This window comes from Chanos chanos, chromosome 6 (genome assembly GCF_902362185.1).
Source record: "Chanos chanos chromosome 6, fChaCha1.1, whole genome shotgun sequence".
NCBI classification, from domain to species: domain Eukaryota; kingdom Metazoa; phylum Chordata; class Actinopteri; order Gonorynchiformes; family Chanidae; genus Chanos; species Chanos chanos.
Genome location: NC_044500.1, coordinates 24,028,524 through 24,045,973, shown reverse-complemented (window position 1 = coordinate 24,045,973; position 17,450 = coordinate 24,028,524). Strand labels below are relative to the sequence as shown.

General features: G+C 41.2%; 1 protein-coding gene across 1 annotated transcript; it reads right to left on the bottom strand.

Annotated features, from left to right (window-relative positions):
- Nucleotides 1–4,040: 4,040 nt before the first annotated feature.
- On the bottom strand, nucleotides 4,041–4,640 carry ngfb (nerve growth factor b (beta polypeptide)). Its single transcript, XM_030778644.1, has one exon. The coding sequence runs from the start codon at nucleotides 4,638–4,640 to the stop codon at nucleotides 4,041–4,043; it is 600 nt and encodes a 199-aa protein (XP_030634504.1).
- Nucleotides 4,641–17,450: the final 12,810 nt, after the last annotated feature.

Sequence of the window (17,450 nt, the reverse complement as noted above, 5' to 3'; positions counted from 1 at the left end):
ACGGCGACAATGGCAATGTAGTGTAGTGCACTACACGAAACGTCTCGTAATTGTACTATACTGCATACTAGCGTGTGGAGTAGTGTGCAGTACGCAGTGTATACTAGGCTAGTATGTAGTATGCAGTACGCTAGTATGCCATTTCGGACACAGCCCATGTCTCCCCTCCTACAATTCCAGACATTTTTAGACATGAGTATCAAAAACTAAATGTAGTACATTCTAAGGCTGTGTCCGAAATGGCATACTACATACTACTCGCATACTAATAATGACGTAAAAGTAGTAAGTAGTATGCAGTACGTGAAAAATAAAAATTTTGCAGTATACGACAGTTACCCGGATGATGTACTACTCTGGCGAAAATTTCTAGTATACATCCCGAGCTCACTTTGCCAACTACTGCATCCCATGAAGCAACGCGCTGATTTCCAACTGTCAAAAATTTTTAAAAACATGGCGGACAGCGACAGAACCAGCTTCAACTTCAACTTCAGCTGCAGTTCCGAATATAAATGTATCAGTTGCATATTTTGGCGTAATAAGTCTTCCTACGCTTTCTTATACGCCTACTTTTGATACATATTTGTGGTTGTCGTGTGTTGTTCGATTTTAACAGAACAGATAGCCCAACCGATAGCAAACGTGTAGTACACTACACGAAAGTTCTCATAATTGCGTACCATACTGTATACTAGCATGTGGAGTAGTGTGCAGTATGCAGTGTATACTAGGCTAGTATGCAGTACGCTAGTATGCCATTTCGGACACAGCCTTTATATTTTGCACGGATCTTTAAAAATGGCGGTTGCAATCATCGTATACCTGCGTCTGGACCAGTAGCTGTACACCTACGTCACAAGGTTCCTGTTGTGATGCGAAAGTACCTACCCTGAAGTAGGAGCTAAAAAAGCCCCTCAAAACGGCGTTCTAAGAACTATGATCGTTCTAAGTTCCTGCAGTGCGAACACGCGAAAAAGGGGGTACTTTCTCCAACAGTTCTAAGAACTATGGAAAAGTTCCTCCGGTGCGAAAGCGCCTATAGTTCTTAGAACGCCGTTTTTTTAAAAAAAAAAAATCCATGACTTGAAAACTTGTGTACACGAGTTGAGACATGACGTGAGATTTGATCGTAGCCTCCGCTCACGTCCATATTTATAAATGCCGAGCTTTGCATGGAAATGACCGTACGCCCAGTTTTCTGTCGTACGTTCGTTTCGTAAATTAGAGCCAATGTGTTTCACCTCTCAGTTGAAAGAGTCAACGTGTCTCACCTTTCATCTCACCTTTCAAGTTAGTTCCTTTCATGGTCTTGCCAAGCAATCCCTCAATTTCCTCAGATAAATATGCAACAAGCAAAAAAATTCTGTAAGTTATCAGAGAGTGTTATCAGACAGAGTGCCATGTCTATATCAGATTAATAATCTAACATATAAGATTAAAAAAAAAAAACTCCTCTTAATATGAGCCCCATGATTGTCTTTGTCCTCAGATGTGTCTAATTATCTCTCCATTGTCTCACACCAGGGCAACAGGGTCTCTGTACCATAGGACATAACAAACATGGCACTGTACATCTACAAATCTTAACTGTACTGCAAGTCCACCTCACCTCTGATCCCTCTCTGACCACAGGCTCAGCTCAAACAAACAAACAAACAAACAAAGCTACTATGGAGAGAGAGCCTTGTATGAGCTCCATGTCAGAGGGTTGCTTCCTGTGCAAATCTTCATCACTGGCCCCTGGCGTGGACTCTGGCCCATGGGCCAAGCCTGACCAGCCAGAGAGTCACCACAGCCAAACCTGCCTTTGGTCCACAGTATGTATCCCAGTCAGCTCTCAGGGGGCAGTTAAACAAATGCTTCAGCACCTCTCTCTTCTCATTAATCAAGTTTCTACTGATCTCTTGTGGTGGCCCTGGGACAGGTCAGAGATATTGCTCTGTTTACCATTTTACGCTGTTCACTGATTACCGTTTTACATTATGCACTAATTATTGTTTTACAGTGTTCACTGATTACTACACATCCACAGGGTTTATGGTTCCACAGCCCAGGGATGACTGGCAAAAAGACAGACTTTCAGAGACAGTTTATTTAAAGAGAGCTGTGCTGAGAGACACTCTGACCAGAGCTTTACCACATACTGGCTGTTTGAATAAGCACTCGCCAGCTCCTTCATGCCTTGATTTTCTCATGGTCTGTTTTTCTGCAGTAGTTCAGTTCAAAGACCCAGAGGGGACATGCCTAGATATGTTTAAAATCACAATAAATGAAAGAATTTCACTGAAGTTACGGAAAGGCTTTGTTCAGAAAACATTTCTTTTTGTTTTGTTTTGTTTTTTGTTTTGTTTTGTCTTGTTTTGTTTTGTTTTTTTCTGATTTTGATGATGTAATCAAAGCCAAAGCCTGATTTCTCTCTAGTTTTATTACATTCTTTTCTTGTTTAGTAGGTACAGTGCATAGTACATTTCACACAAGACAACACTGTTCTTATCCCACAGGTCGATGATGAAGCACTTCAGGGTGTGTGCTTGGAAAGCTTCATCACAGCCACACACACACATTCACTTCCATTAACTTACCCCTTCCTCTGTGTATGTGTGTGTTAGTGTGCGTGTGAGAGAGAGAGAGAGAGAGAGAGAGAAAGAGAGAGAGAGTGAGAAGCATGATAAATATTGACGCACTCCTTCTGACATGGTTAATCCAGTGTCACACATGTTCATTGTCACTCATATAGAGTAACCTTGCTGATGCAGTGTTCTGACACTGATAGCTGTGGAAATGGTGGCATTTACCCTCCATAGACTCAAACCACATGATCCTGGAAATGAGTCAAACAATCTGAAAGGGTCTTCAAACATGTTTCTGTGAGCTGATAAACAAGCTGAATGTTCAAGTCCTTTATTTATCAAATTTAACTTTATATGACTCTTTGAGAAAAATTGGTCTATTGACAGTGAAGGATCAGAGCAAAGGAGGCATTATTGTTGATGAACGCACATCCAAAACATCAAATGATGCTATATGTGGAGATACTGAGATACCAAAGCCTGCTTCTATACACATTGACAGAGATTTGGCTCATACAAATCCAAACTCTGTGTGTGTGCCTGCTCTGTAACACACAACTCATTGTTTCATAAAGAACAACTGAAAAGAAAAATGTTAATGAATTACCAATGTTTGAAAATGAACCAGAATATTCAGATTTTTTTAAAATTGACCATCATGAAAAACTTTCTTTGGGTGAACACTAAAACACAGGAAAGATTACAATAATATCACATAATTTCTGTAATATGTACAAATAAAAAAATGTATAGTACTCTGAGTGAGGCAAGGATAGGGCAAATCATCTGAACATGCTTCCTTTAAAACCAGATTTCTCAAAAATGGCCTTAGGATCATTTTCAGAGAAGCTATCTGAGACATCACATATATTTGTAGCCTGTTTTTACAATCTAATGACCCTGTCATGTATATACGTGCAATCTCCAGAGATTTACAGTGTCAATGTTTTAGTGTTTATGAGTGGATAAATATTTTGCTTGGACTGCTCAGCCATATAAACCTCTTAATGTTTGACACTTTGACGTCGGGCACAGCACCCTGTAATGACAGTCCAGAGTCAAAAGCCGGTTTCCTAAGCTGTCATAACATGCATAAGTGTGAGTGGATTGAATGTCAACATCCTGAACTGGAAGGTTACAGACTCTGATATCTGACTGCTGCAGTTATAGCACTGATACAACACTTAACCTCAGATGACCCCTGCTGGCCTGACATGACCCCTGCTGACCTGTGATATTCTTATCTGCCTTCGTCCAGCACAGCAGCTCTGACAAAGAGCAAGTCTGCTCCATGGGCCTGCTGTGATTGAAACAAAAAAAGGCTGATAAACAACAACAACAAAAACAAAACACAGAGAGAATGACACTGGCTGTTGGTTGCATCTCTGTACGCTGTGATTGTTTTGGCATGCCCTGTGAGATGCCTATATTTAGGACTATTCTGGGACAGTGGAAATGGGGGTGGTGTCATTGTCTCCAGGACTTACGGCTTAGCACACACACACATGCTACATTGATGCGAATGAGCCTCCAGGCCACAAGGTTCTTGAAGGAAGTCAACGCACGGACAAACGTGTGCGAGTTGGTGCAATAGGAGTTCCAGTGGCGTCTATCAATGCCCAGGCACCCAGAGCCCTCTGACCTGGCACTGCTGCACGTGGTCTCAAAAAAATACTGTTTCTTATTCACATTATTGATGTTGACATCAGGCAACACTGTCACCTCATTGCCTGAGATGTCTGTGGCTTTGGTCTTGTTGCCAACCCAGATACTGATGCTCTCACAGACGGAGTAGACACCGCGGTGTTGGGGCGGGCCAGCCCAGCGGCGTGTTCTCCTCACGGAGTCCTGACGTTGGGTGGGCTCAGAGTCAGGAGGCCGGTCACTGAAGAGCACGCGTGGTGAGCAGTACCGTCTCCTGCTGAAGAGTTTAGGGTTCACAGTGGCGCCATTGCTCCGATCGGGGTTCTGTTGTGTGACGGCGCTCCCAGGGCAAGGGCCCTGCCCTCCATGAGCCACTGTCTGGCCACAGAACAGGAGCAGCAGTGCCAGCATGGACAGCCTCATGAGACAGGCCCCGCCCTGTCACATCAACAACGCAAAGATAATAATCAACTCCAGTTGTAGTCACGCACACACAGAGGTAAACAGTATGACAGTGGCTTTTTTAGGGTGACCCTTGAGTAAAGAATCTATGATCAAGTACAGAAATGTATGTATTATCAAAAAATTATTTCCAAAAATTACAAAACTTCTAGAAGGGAAAAAAAAACCCTGCACTAGTGATCAGAATAATAAATGCATAAACCCCTTATATTAGTGAACAGACAAAAGGTCAGAAAAGTTAGAAAGGTCAGAAAGGTCATAAACAGCCTTGTGTGATGAAACAACAGAGTCAAATGTGACCACACCTGCCCCACTGATCCACTAATATTGTTTAAGGTGTCCTCCACCTGATTGGCTTGATTAAGGCTTAGTGTTTGGTTTGTCTGTCCTGTCTTCGGATGGTGAGTGAGATCTAACTTGACTGATGTCCTCCATCTGCACATCCATCATGTCATATGGTGTAACTTAGCATCAAAAGTTGCCAAGACTCAAAATAACATGGTAAATTCTGGGGTGTCTGTAACAGGGATTTCTGTGTGTGATGATATATTGCCGCCTCAGAGGGCCCATCATAACGGATCTGTGTATAAATATGAGACTAAAGCCAATGAGTGTCTACGTTTTCCTTGTCAGGTTTCACATTTCTGGGTAAAGTTTGGAGTAATGTGCTATGACATCATTGTCTGCATGAGATAATCTTCCTGTTCTCTGTCCAACTTGACACAGACACATTTGAGTTTTTCCTAAACTGTTTACTCAGTAAACTGGTGCTCATCAGCCCAAGAATTGCCAACAGAAAAACAGTTTTTATAGGCAACAGCACATTTAACACAAATTTCAGTCTCATATTGTTCTAGTCCAGTGTTGGATACTGTTTTCCCCACACACACAGTATTATAAAGGAAATGTCCTGTGTAATGTATATACATAACAGGCTTATGTGTGTGCATAGCAAAAGCACAGTTATACAAAACTGGTAAAAACTGTATTTGTACCTAAAGATGATGAGAGCAGTGTCTCTTATCGTTCACATTAGTGTGATATTTGGTTTCATCTGTTCAGCTGTTGTCTTTTGCTTACTTAGTTTGGAAAGGAGTGTAGTGTTATACTGTTGTGATTTTTAGAAAATATGGGTGTTTTCAGTTTTGGGTGTGCTGTACATTTTAAGAAATGTGATGCAGTTTGGTAAAATATGTAGAAACAGTGGGGAATAGCCACTGATTAAATGCTTCCAACTGTAACGACTGCGTCTCCTCCCTCGCCAGCTTCAGCCACTCAGCGGTCAGCGTCACCAGTTTACTAATCACTGGTCTGCTTTTTCTCCGTTGCAGTCACTCAGCTCTCTCTCTATATAATCCCCTCTGTTTCACAGCCACTTTGCCAAGTCTGTCTGTATAATCCCCTCTGTTTCACCAGCACTTTGCCAAGTCTACATTTGCTATAGGTGTATGCTGAGCATTTCGACGATTAAGTACTTTCTAACCTGTTTTTGTTTGCATTGCATTTCTGTACCGTCTGTATCTGGTTTGTTTGTTGATCCTTGTCCTGTTTAGAGCCTGCCTGTTGCTGTTCTGTGTTCACCCTGCCTTTGGTGTTTAAAAGTCCTGATTCTCTGCCTGCCTGCTCCCGCTTATATTTACGCATCCATCTGTGAATAAACACCCCATGTCTCTGCACTTGTGTCCAGCCCTTTGGTGACTCCCTCTGACACCAACAGAGTTTGGTATGACACTGATGAATGATGAATGATGCTGTCTGCGGGTAAATGGTTATGGCTAAATGATACTGTCTGTGGGCAAATGAGTGTGTCTGAGTGATGTTGCCAGTGAGAAATGGGTGTGGTTGAATCTAATTTCTCTTTCCATTCCTTAAAGAGTTTAAAGATTCTTTAAAGCCTCTCCGAAGGATGCTAACGACAGCATATTGACACTCAGCTACTCCAGTCAGCAGAATATGTCAAATCTCCATCTCTGGTTTTTGAATTTAAAAACATCATAGTGAAGGGATGAAAAATCAGTCATGCGTTCCTTTAAGGCCGTGTAGACTTTCAGAGTTAAGTCTTACTGAAGCAGTGCTGTGATGGGTTTTCTTGGGAAAGGCCACTGTTTACCTCTGTCTGGTCTCCTGCTGAGCAGTTGTCCTGTTCCTGGCTCCTACAGTGAAAGTGCGTGACCCATCAGAGACCATAAGGGGTGCTCCTGCCCAATTCTCACCCTTAGCAACAGGCACATCAGAACCACCCCACCCCCACCCCATATGAAACAAGTGTTGATAAACAAAGGAATTTTCTCCATGTCATTTATATCATCAGCAAATTATATTCCTGTAACTGAGAGGCGATTTCATAACTTGACAAAATGATCTGTTAATGATCTGTTATGAAATATAAGATAAAGATTACTTATAAGATATAAGATTAAGATTACTGGAAATGAGAAAAGGATTTCTGATTTCTGCTGTATGCACTGTTTAAATTTTTATGTGTCTAAGCAGAAAAGGCAGTCTTGTGTGACAATCAGCATTTGTTGCACAAGACTGCATCTGCTGGTACAAACATATGTTTGTTTCCTCTCTGCATGAACCTGTGATAAGTCACTCTGAATAGAGTGTTTTATTGCTGTTTTCTTTTGATGGTGGTTTAATGGGGGAAAACTAGTCTGTCTGTGTCTTTTTTTACGTGATGCAGACCAAGGGTTCTGTGGCATGGGTGTGTATGGGGGTGATCGTTTGAAATGCTGTTTGGCTCATTCAGCTGACAGTCAGTGTTGCTGGGGGGGGGGGGGGGGGGGGGGTGAACATACAGTGCTTTCCCCTCCCTCAATATCCATGGCTGAAGTGCCCTTGAGCAAGGCATCTAATCCCCAACTGCTCCCCAGGTACTGCTGCTGTGTGGCTGCCCACTGCTCCGAGTGTGTGTGTGCTCAGTACCTCCAAGTGTGTGAGTATGTGCTCATTACTCACTACTCCTGGTGTGTGTGCATGTGTGTTTACTACTCGGATGGGTAGAGGTGTGTGTGTGTGTGTGTGTGTGTGTGTGTGTGTTAACTACTCGGATGGGTCTTAAATTCCAGAGGCCGAATTTCCCACTGGGATTAATAAAGTATCTAAATTTAAATTAATAATTACTCTAGAATATCTGGTCATTGTCCATTACTAACAGTCACACTTTATACATTTATACATATGTTACACATATTTTACGCACTGTGATCCATCTTGACTTCTGCAGTCAAAATACAATAAAATAAAATAAAATAAACAGTTGTCAGAATTAGTATGTGTAAGATTTGAAGAGAGAAAATGCTTTGGAATTACTGAGTGTGTTCTGCATAAATACCTTCTTTAAAAGGAAGCATTAAGTCCAGCTCCAGCTTAGATGGAATTTGTAAGTCAGGACAAAGCTTCTTTTGTGCCTTGTGGTCATTTTTTTTCTGAGAGCAATTTGAAAAGGATAATAGCATGCAACTGAGACAAATAGTTAAGCTTCTCATCTCCTTGACAACATGTCTATCTTGTCAAATATTGCCATTAAATTAACCTGTTACTACTCAGTTAATAATTGTACATTTTGAACCATTCATGAGAGTAGAACATAGCTGTCACAAAGTTTAGATTTGACGCAACAGGTCCGCACAGCATTGTGAAATTAACTGAAACCGCTCTGGTGGTGGTTTGACTCCAGGCTCAATTTTTGTGAGGACTGACATTCCCCCTCAAAAAGAGCAAGCCCACCCTTAAAGACCACCTTAAGGACATCATTTCATATAAAGCCATACACAAGTTTCAAAATCTCTTCTACTTAAAGAAAAAAGTTGGAGACTTTAGTGGCTGTGCTGCCAGGAAATGACACAGTCTCTCAGTCTTTGGCAGGTGGAACACCGTTTTATGAGGAAGAACCAAAATGGTCAACATGACAGTAAAAGGACAGACAGTCCAATTGAAAATAAGTGTTGAAACTGGCAACTGGCATCTGAGAGTAAAGACTCCTGTAGTCCTGTGCTTACAACCTTAAGGGCATTTGTCATTATGGCAAAGGGAGACTGGATTGTTTACAGCCATAGCATTATGCCCCGAGTTTGCATGTTTACCTGCACGGCGTTATAAAGCCATGCAGGTTGTGTTTGCAGTCTGTTTGCGGTCTGCCATAATGAAACACTGTCCAATGTTACTGTATACATATAAGCAGGGGCTAAAGGTTCAACTGGTTTTCTTTTTTTCTCCATTGTGTTCTCACATTTAAAAAGCTGGGTGTTTGGTGTGTTCATTTTAGCTCTTTCACTGTGGAGCCATTTGTAATATACGCCCGCCCCACTCATCCACACATTTCCCCAGCAGATGGTCAAATTTACATTAAGTTCTGCGCTGCAGTAAACAGCTGTCTTCAGTTTCTCTAAATATTGAAATAACATCCAAACGTTAAGATGGTTGGCATAGGTACGATGATATTCTTCCAAGACCACAATAAAGATGAATTGTACAAGGAATTGTCTAATATTTTCTATCCCCCTTGCTGTTACATAAGTGCTTGTACTTTGGGTCTAGAGTGGTTTTGGATCTAGAGTGGTTTTGGACAAGCCTTTCTCCCATGCTCTGGGACTGTCCAATTCACATAAATAGGTGCTTGTACATGTGACTAACACAGCAATAACACATAACCACAGATTGTGGCTTCAGTTTATACCTCAGAATGAAATTATATATCCACTGTTTATTTGAATAGTCCAGGCGCTGATAAAAGGGAAACTGGTCACAGTTTCAAAAGTATAGCTTTTTAAGGGCTCGGTAAAAGGATATGCTAAAGTAAGCAGTGGTAAACTAAATGCAGGACGGTGTTGGTCGTGTTCTTTAATGCCATGATTCGACAATCATTTGCATTCTCAGACAGAGTGTGTTGTGTCTGTAGTTCAGCGTCCACTCTTAAACATGCTGTGGACCTCTGACATATGACACTTATCCTAGTGCAGTATGGCAAGTCTCCAGGCTGTTCTCTTTTTTAAATGGTTTCAATCAGCACAGGACGATCAGCCCGGGAAAGCAGTGCTTTTCCCATAATAAAGTATCCCGTTGTGTCCTGTAGCTGAAATATTTTCCAAGGGAATAGTGTGGTCCAGTCCAACTAATCTGGATTTGGGTTTTTTCATCATGTCAGTGTTAACATGAACCACTTCTTGTTATCTTGTCCTATGTCTTTCACTCTGACCTGGCTCTCTTCACAGAGAGTACTGCTGTCCAAACTTACCAGGCCCACTCTGGCTCTCACACCGGCCAGATTCTCACGAACAGAACTGAAGAATGTGGTCTCAAAATGAGGTTTTAAAAACTGAGATATCTGAGTCAAACCCTGCTCCACTGTGTGTGATGTGAGACAGGAATTCTTTCGCTCAATCAAAATGATTATAATCCTAACTGGAAAAGGCAAGTAATTGTAGATTCAACCATGCAGAAATCATTTTCCAGAAATACTGGTAAAACCACACTACATTTACACTGTACAAGATCTGCTGACTTTGGCTGGGAATCCATGGGAACACATCCCTTTGGCCATATTGCCCTGGGTGGGTGGGGAGACCACCCTGTCCTGCTCAGGTCCTGTCCAAGGTGCATGCACAATTTCTGGCAGAGTTAAGTTAATAGTTATGGAATAAAGTCAAGTTGTGGCTTGCAAATTCCAAGAGTAAAATCACTGAAAACCTTCTGGAGTATTTGGAGAATCTGTCATCTCCTGATCATCCTTATCAGTCCTCAAATACAAATCAGTAATAAAAGTAAACCTGGAGAAAAATTCCCTCGGCCGCCAGATGAGTATGATGAGTTGAAGGCTAGAAAAGCCACTAAATTTAATATTTACAACAGTATGCTCTCTGGTGCGCTGGACTGTTTCCCATCATCAGTATTATTGCTCTGTTAGTTGGTATAAATTTGTTATTAGTCAGCCTAAAAGGACTAGAGATGTCCCGATACTACTTTTTCACTTCCGATACCGATACTGCAGCTTTGGCTATCTGTTGGTATCGATATCAAGCCAGTACTTTGTTTTACTCTTGAACAAATAATAATAATACTAAAATATATCGAAGCACTTTGCTCGTGATAGCTAATGAGCCACCTAAAACATCTCACTCAAATGGAGAACAAACAAATACTTTCCCAGTATATAGTCCACAACAACAATTGGTTATGACTGCCACCCTCTATTCAAACACTACAAAACAACAACAACAAAAAAAAGAAGTACAACAGGTTTAAAGTTAAACAGGGATTAAAGTTCTCCGTCGCTACGACGGATTCCCATCAACTGGATTCAGGAGAGGCCATGTATGAGATCAGTGTAGATCCGAGGGGTGTTACTAAGGACTAAGGAATAATCAGTATGCGATTTGTAGGGGGATGAGGGGGGATGCCATCCCCCTTGTTAGCAAAATAATCAAAATGCATCCCCCTTGTTAACCTGCCATCCCCCTATATACTCTATAGAATAGTGTCAGTGACCATTGGGCCATCCCCCCCGTTAAAAAATAACAAATCACCTACTGGGAATATATGTACATACACACACACACCCACTCACACACACACACACACACACACACACATATATATATATATATTTTTTTTTCAACTTAATCTACACACCAACCGACATTAGATTAACAGCAAAATATCCATTTATAAACGTGACAGAATACCCCTAAACTTTCAAATTACGAGAGTCTTAATGTCCAGCAAGTAACAGAAATAGTTCAAATACGCATAAAGTTAATGAAGACTGCAATCAAAGTCAAAGTTTGTGACGAAGAAGGAGCAAGAAGCCGCGATTCAAAAAGGAGCAACCTGCAATCTCACAACATCTCACAGTTTGCAATTAGATGAGCCCGAAAGACGTGTGCCTGTCTGACAGTAGCACAAACTCACGGTGTCCCGTAGTAGGCTACACAGCCACCGGGCTCACGGTGTCCCGGACAACAATATTTTAATGCTTCAGAAAAGATTAATTACTTTTAGGCCAGCAAAGATTTGTGTATACAAAGCTTATAGTATCATGTCTTTTCGATGACGTTACACCTGGGATTTACTGACAGTAATTAATCTTTTCGTGGCACTGCCATGCAGAGTAACCTGAAAACACATTACTATACCAGCGAAAACACAAAGTTCAAGTATCCCGATGATTTTAAAGACCTGCCTTTAATTAATCCCGTACCGATTTTTAAAATTAAATACACAAAGCTTACATGACTTTTTTTCCATTTAAAAGTAAAAGCGAGACTTTGACGCACCCCTGCTATAATCTGCTGATTAATTTCCCCGCGGTTCTAGTGTTAAATAGGCTATTGGTGTCCGGGACACCCCTTGAAACATTTGCATTGCAAATTTTGCATTCGACTGTTGTTTTTTTTAGGTTAAGGTTAAAAAACGTCCACGCCCCTGACATGACTATTCTACAGGTAGCTAACTCTCATGCTCATGCAACTAATTGGCTACTACTTTTGTTATCACATGACACGCTGCGCGTATGGATCATATTTTTTTTCTCCCCTTCGATATAGGATCCAGCGTTCTGGGCCAGTATCAGCCAATACCGATGGTGTGGATTGGATCGGGACATCACTAGATAGGACCAATGATGTGAGGTAACAAGAGACACAGACAGAAAATCCGCGACCGTCGGCCACGACCCAGGTGTGAGATTACTGTACCCATGCACAAACTGTATGTTTACAAGACATGGACTTAGTTTAATGTGTTTACCGTGGGAAAAGCCCCCAGCCTGGAACTAATTTCAGACCAAAATTATTAACATACATATATAACATGTTGACATCAATTTAAGATTTAAAGCTGTGTGGTGATCGATTGAGGGTGTTTTTAAGACATGCATTAGACATCTGTACATCTGAGGCCACATGTGAACAAACTGTCCCAGCTGTTGTGAGTGTCAGTAGAATAGAAGAGGAAAACTGCACAGGACATGTTTTCACACTACTACACATACAAGTCAGTACCACACACCAGACCAGTTTAGCCGTAGTTCACAGCCTTGTCAGACAGTCAACAAATACATTTTTTTCATTAGCAGTGACCCCCACCCAAGCTCTTCTTGAAGCCATCAAAATGCTGTGAATCCAGCTGTCAGTCTCTATTTAGTCTGGTCACAATGACCACAGATCCACAGTGATCCATTTATTCCCACGGAGCTGGCGTAAGGCTTCAGATTTCTCCTCCCCAGTTCTCAGGGTAATGCTGGACTGGGCAGGGGAAGACCAGGGAAGTGCTGATAGCTCTCTGTGGGTTTATTGTTAGCCCCTCAGAGAGACGTGGGAGAGGACAGGGAATTCTCTGAGCCTGGATCAGTGAGCTGTATGTTTAGGTAAGGCTAGCCCAAGTCACATGACTCATATAGAGAAATAGGCCCAAACAGAGACTACAGTAGTCATGCAGATACACTGATAGCATCAGGATGTACACAAAGGCTGTGTGATGCAGATGGCCTCTCCTGTGTGTTTATATACATGAGAATGTGCCAGATTGCATGCCATTTAAGCACAACAGCTTTGTGCTTTCCACAGTGTGATAACTTAATTTCCTGGTAAAATTTAAGATAAAGTGAAGAGATAAAACTCTTGTGTTCCTCACTGACACTTAATAAAGAAGGAAGCATCTGTCTCTTGACTCATTTTAACCTCTTCCAAGGAGGCTATGTTTTCAGTGTGGTTTGTTGGTTTGTCTGTCTGTTTGTCATCAGGATTACACAAAAACTACTGCGCCGATTTTCATGAAACGTGGTGGAGAAGTGTAGCATGGGCCAAGCAAGAACCCAGTAAAAACTGACTCATGGGGTGGATCCACATATCATTTTCCACTTTCGTTAACATTGCGAGATAGGGCAAAAATAAACTGAATCTATCCCACATGCGAACCTGTCGTAATTACAGTGAATGCTGTGCCGTGACTAAACAAACAACAAAATAAAACATAATAGCCACCTCAAACATCACTGTAGAAACAAATGCAGCAGGTATGTACGAAATAAACAATGTCTAAATTATCCTTACTGTTTTTTCCAAGTCAATATGACCAAAATAGTTTTAATATTTAATATTTATTTAATATTTATTAAATATTTAATATTTATTTATCAAAAATGTAAAGGTTATTGTGGGCTTACATAACATGCGCATAATTGCCAATCATTTCTCACAATAAAGTAGCTTTCACAATTGTACATATCCTTCTAGTTTAGAATTATTTTGGAAGAAAATGTTCCTCAAAACATCTGCAACATTTAAACTGAATTCACCTCCATCTGTTGCTCAGTTCAGAGATCTGATGGCTGTAAAATTAACATTGGCCCTACATGTAACACAGGCCAGGGGTAGAACCTCATCCATAATAAATAAGATCTGCTTTGGAGGCCTTTTTCAATCTTTGCATGTGTGTAAACATATCATTTTCAACGAGTGCTTATGATTTACCACCTAGTGACTGTCAAGAGGTCATTTTGTTGGGTTGTAATTTAATTCCTGTTTTTTTGCAATCATCATGTGCACTGGTTCACAGTCTATGCTGAATTTGGTGATGAACATTACAGGAACCTTTAAACATCATGCCTTCATTCCATGAAGGTAATTTGAGGCATGTGGACACTAAAAACGTTTGTTTGGTCACAATGTGTGCAGTGGAATACTTTTTATGGTCACAGTGTATGCACTGGAATAGTTTGTGTGGTCACAGTGTGTACACTGGAATGTTCATATGGTCACAGTATGTCCAATGGAATAGTTTGTATGGTCACAGTATGTGCAGTGGAATAGTTTGTATGGTCACAGTATGTGCAGTGGAATAGTTTGTGTGGTCACAGTGTGTACACTGGAATGTTTATATGGTCACAGTATGTGCAGTGGAATAGTTTGTATGGTCACAGTGTGTGCAGTGGAGTAGTTTGTGTGGTCACAGTGTGTGCAGTGGAATAGTTTGTGTGGTCATAGTGTGTGCAGTGGAATAGTCTGTGTGGCCACAGTATGTGCAGTGGAATAGTTTGTGTGGTCATAGTGTGTGCAATTGTAGAGTTGTAGTCTCTAGGGTGAGTGACCTCATTACCCCAGGACCAGGAGGGGAGGAGAATGGCAGTAGCCCTCCCTGCCATGTAAGCCCCCCCCCCCCCCCACACACACACTCACACACACTCACACACACATACAGAGAGAGAGAGAGATCAGAAGAAATTACTGGTTGGCTGATGTATGAGGTCCCAGCCCATGACCAGTAGCAGAGAGAATTATGTTGCAAATCATTAAAGTCAGTAAATTTGCTTGTCTAGTGTTTTTACACAACCATTACATGACATCTTTCATTCTAAAACCACACACATCATGAAATTCATATAGCTTATATCCACTAAGTAGATTCAGTGCTGTTCCTTAGAGGTATCATGCAAAGCAAAACGGATAAACTGTTGTTTCAAAGTTTCAGTTTCTCAGGACTCAAGGGAGGAAAAATACTTTTCATTATGATTCTTGGCAGGTGTGGGGAAAACAATTTTCTCATGAAAAAAACTGAAGAATTCCCTTCTACCTAACATGTGGGATGGTGAAAATCAGCTGCTCATGTTGAAGTTTCTTACCTCTTGCCTTCTGGTCTCTCTCCTCACCCTTCAAAGAGTCTGAATATTGAAAACACTGGTATATTCCAAAATGCATATTATTCCATCATTTAATCCCCAGGTGTAAAGACAAAAATGTGTTGCCATCTACTCCAGCCCGAACACCACACTTGTTGAGAAGTTGATTGGTCTCAGAGTCAGAGTGACTAGTCCTTTGACAGAGTCTTTCGACTGGTACCTCCCTCAAGACAGCTTATCCCACAGGTCCTAGTGCCTGTAAGGTAAAGCTGTGCACAGTGCCCAGAGCAGAAAACCACTAAAAAAAGTTTTCAACAAATCATTTAAGTCTTCTGGGCCTGATGTGTAACTAATTACATGATTGACTTTCTAATCACATCTAGACTTGTTTCGAGGATGAGTTCCCATCAGAAGAATCACAGGTCTGTACGTCTGTATGTATTCTCTGACTGAGCTGAGCAGAAAGCAAACTAATGACTTACTGAAAATACTGTTCGTGACTGAGTCACTGCTGGGGGCAGAGATGGATTCCAGTGTTTTGGTGGCCAAACCGGTCTCTGGCTGTGTGTTTGGTTCCTGTGGAAGGAGACCATAAACTGTGCAGATGTTACCTGTTTAAAATAGATAGCTGCCCTTAAAACCACTCAGACAAAAGTGGAGATGACTGCTATTACTGGCATTCCATACATGACTGGAGTGGGAAGAGATCCTGCCCCCATGCTGTAGATAGTCCAGTACAACCAGCAAACACGTTCCTCACTTCTGCATATACAAAAAGAGTGAAATATAGCTCTCAGGTCATTTTCTTGGAGTTAGGACTACAACTGAATGCTACAGCCCTTAAACACATTAACATATTATACACATTAACCAAACACTAGTCTTAAAGCAAAAGCCAAAACAAACAAACAAAAACAAATTATTAATCCGTTGATCTAGACTGAAGGCGCATATAATCTTTGATTGAGCAGTAGCAAGGCTTAGTGAATTTAGACCTTTACATAAACGTAGTTATCTTCTATCTGCCTTAATGTCAACACTTTGCATTACTTATGGGTAGGTCAACATGTAACTGTATTTATGTTTATTGATTGCTGATGGGTTGGTAAACAAGTTATTGTATTTACATTTATTGTTTGCTTATGGGCTGATAAACATATTAATGTATCTACGTTGATTGCTTGCCACACTCTCAGAATGTCAGATGGGGAAATTAATGTACAGAGAATCTCAGAGAATCTCCCCTGATCTACTCAATGTCTCTTCTCTACAGCCAGTGACCAGGAAGGGAGATCTGACCCTGTGTCAGAGTTATCTCTCACACTGGTATCCATCCCTGGCACTGCCAGTCCAATGACACCACGTCACCATTTCCAGCTGCTAACACCCAGCAACGTTGTTTTTGCTGTCCAGTTTTGTTCAGTCATGGAAATTTATCAAGGAGGATTCTCCAGGTCAGTATGACATGATCCATGCATAGTTTCAAATATGAATCCACATCACATTACACTCTGAGTAAGTCTGTGACTCTGCCACCAGACAAGCAGAGCTGGTGATCAAGCACTGTGTTCAAAGCTACAACCCAGGGAATCCGCCGCAGACCCTCCCAGCCACAAAATGCCGTCCCAAACCACCATGTGTACATGCTCCACAGGCTGTGGGAGACATGGGAAGTGTGCCCTGATGTTGTGTGTGATAAGACATCACATGACTGCTGGAGATTCTCTCACACAGGCATGGGAGGAGTCAGATATTGGCCAGCTCTAAACTGCCATGACATCAACCTTCATCTGCATGACATACAGTGGATAACATGTAACAACAAATGAAACAAAACTGCACAGCAAAGAAATAACAGCACACAAAGATTGAAAATAACTAAGCAAAAATAAAATAATAATAATAATAATAATAATATCAACAAAACAAACTTTTCATTTCAACAGCCTCTAAATGTAATAAATTCTTCTACGTAAGTACCTCAGTTCACAGTAAGTGAATCTGTGGAATAGAATGAATTCTTGATTGTTTGGATAGTTTTAGATTTAGTTGCTTTACAAAAAGGGAAAATAAAGAAAATGGTACAACTATACCACAGGAATGTGTTAAACAAAGCTAACACAGTCGTATTTGTGGCATGGTCTTTTGAGAAA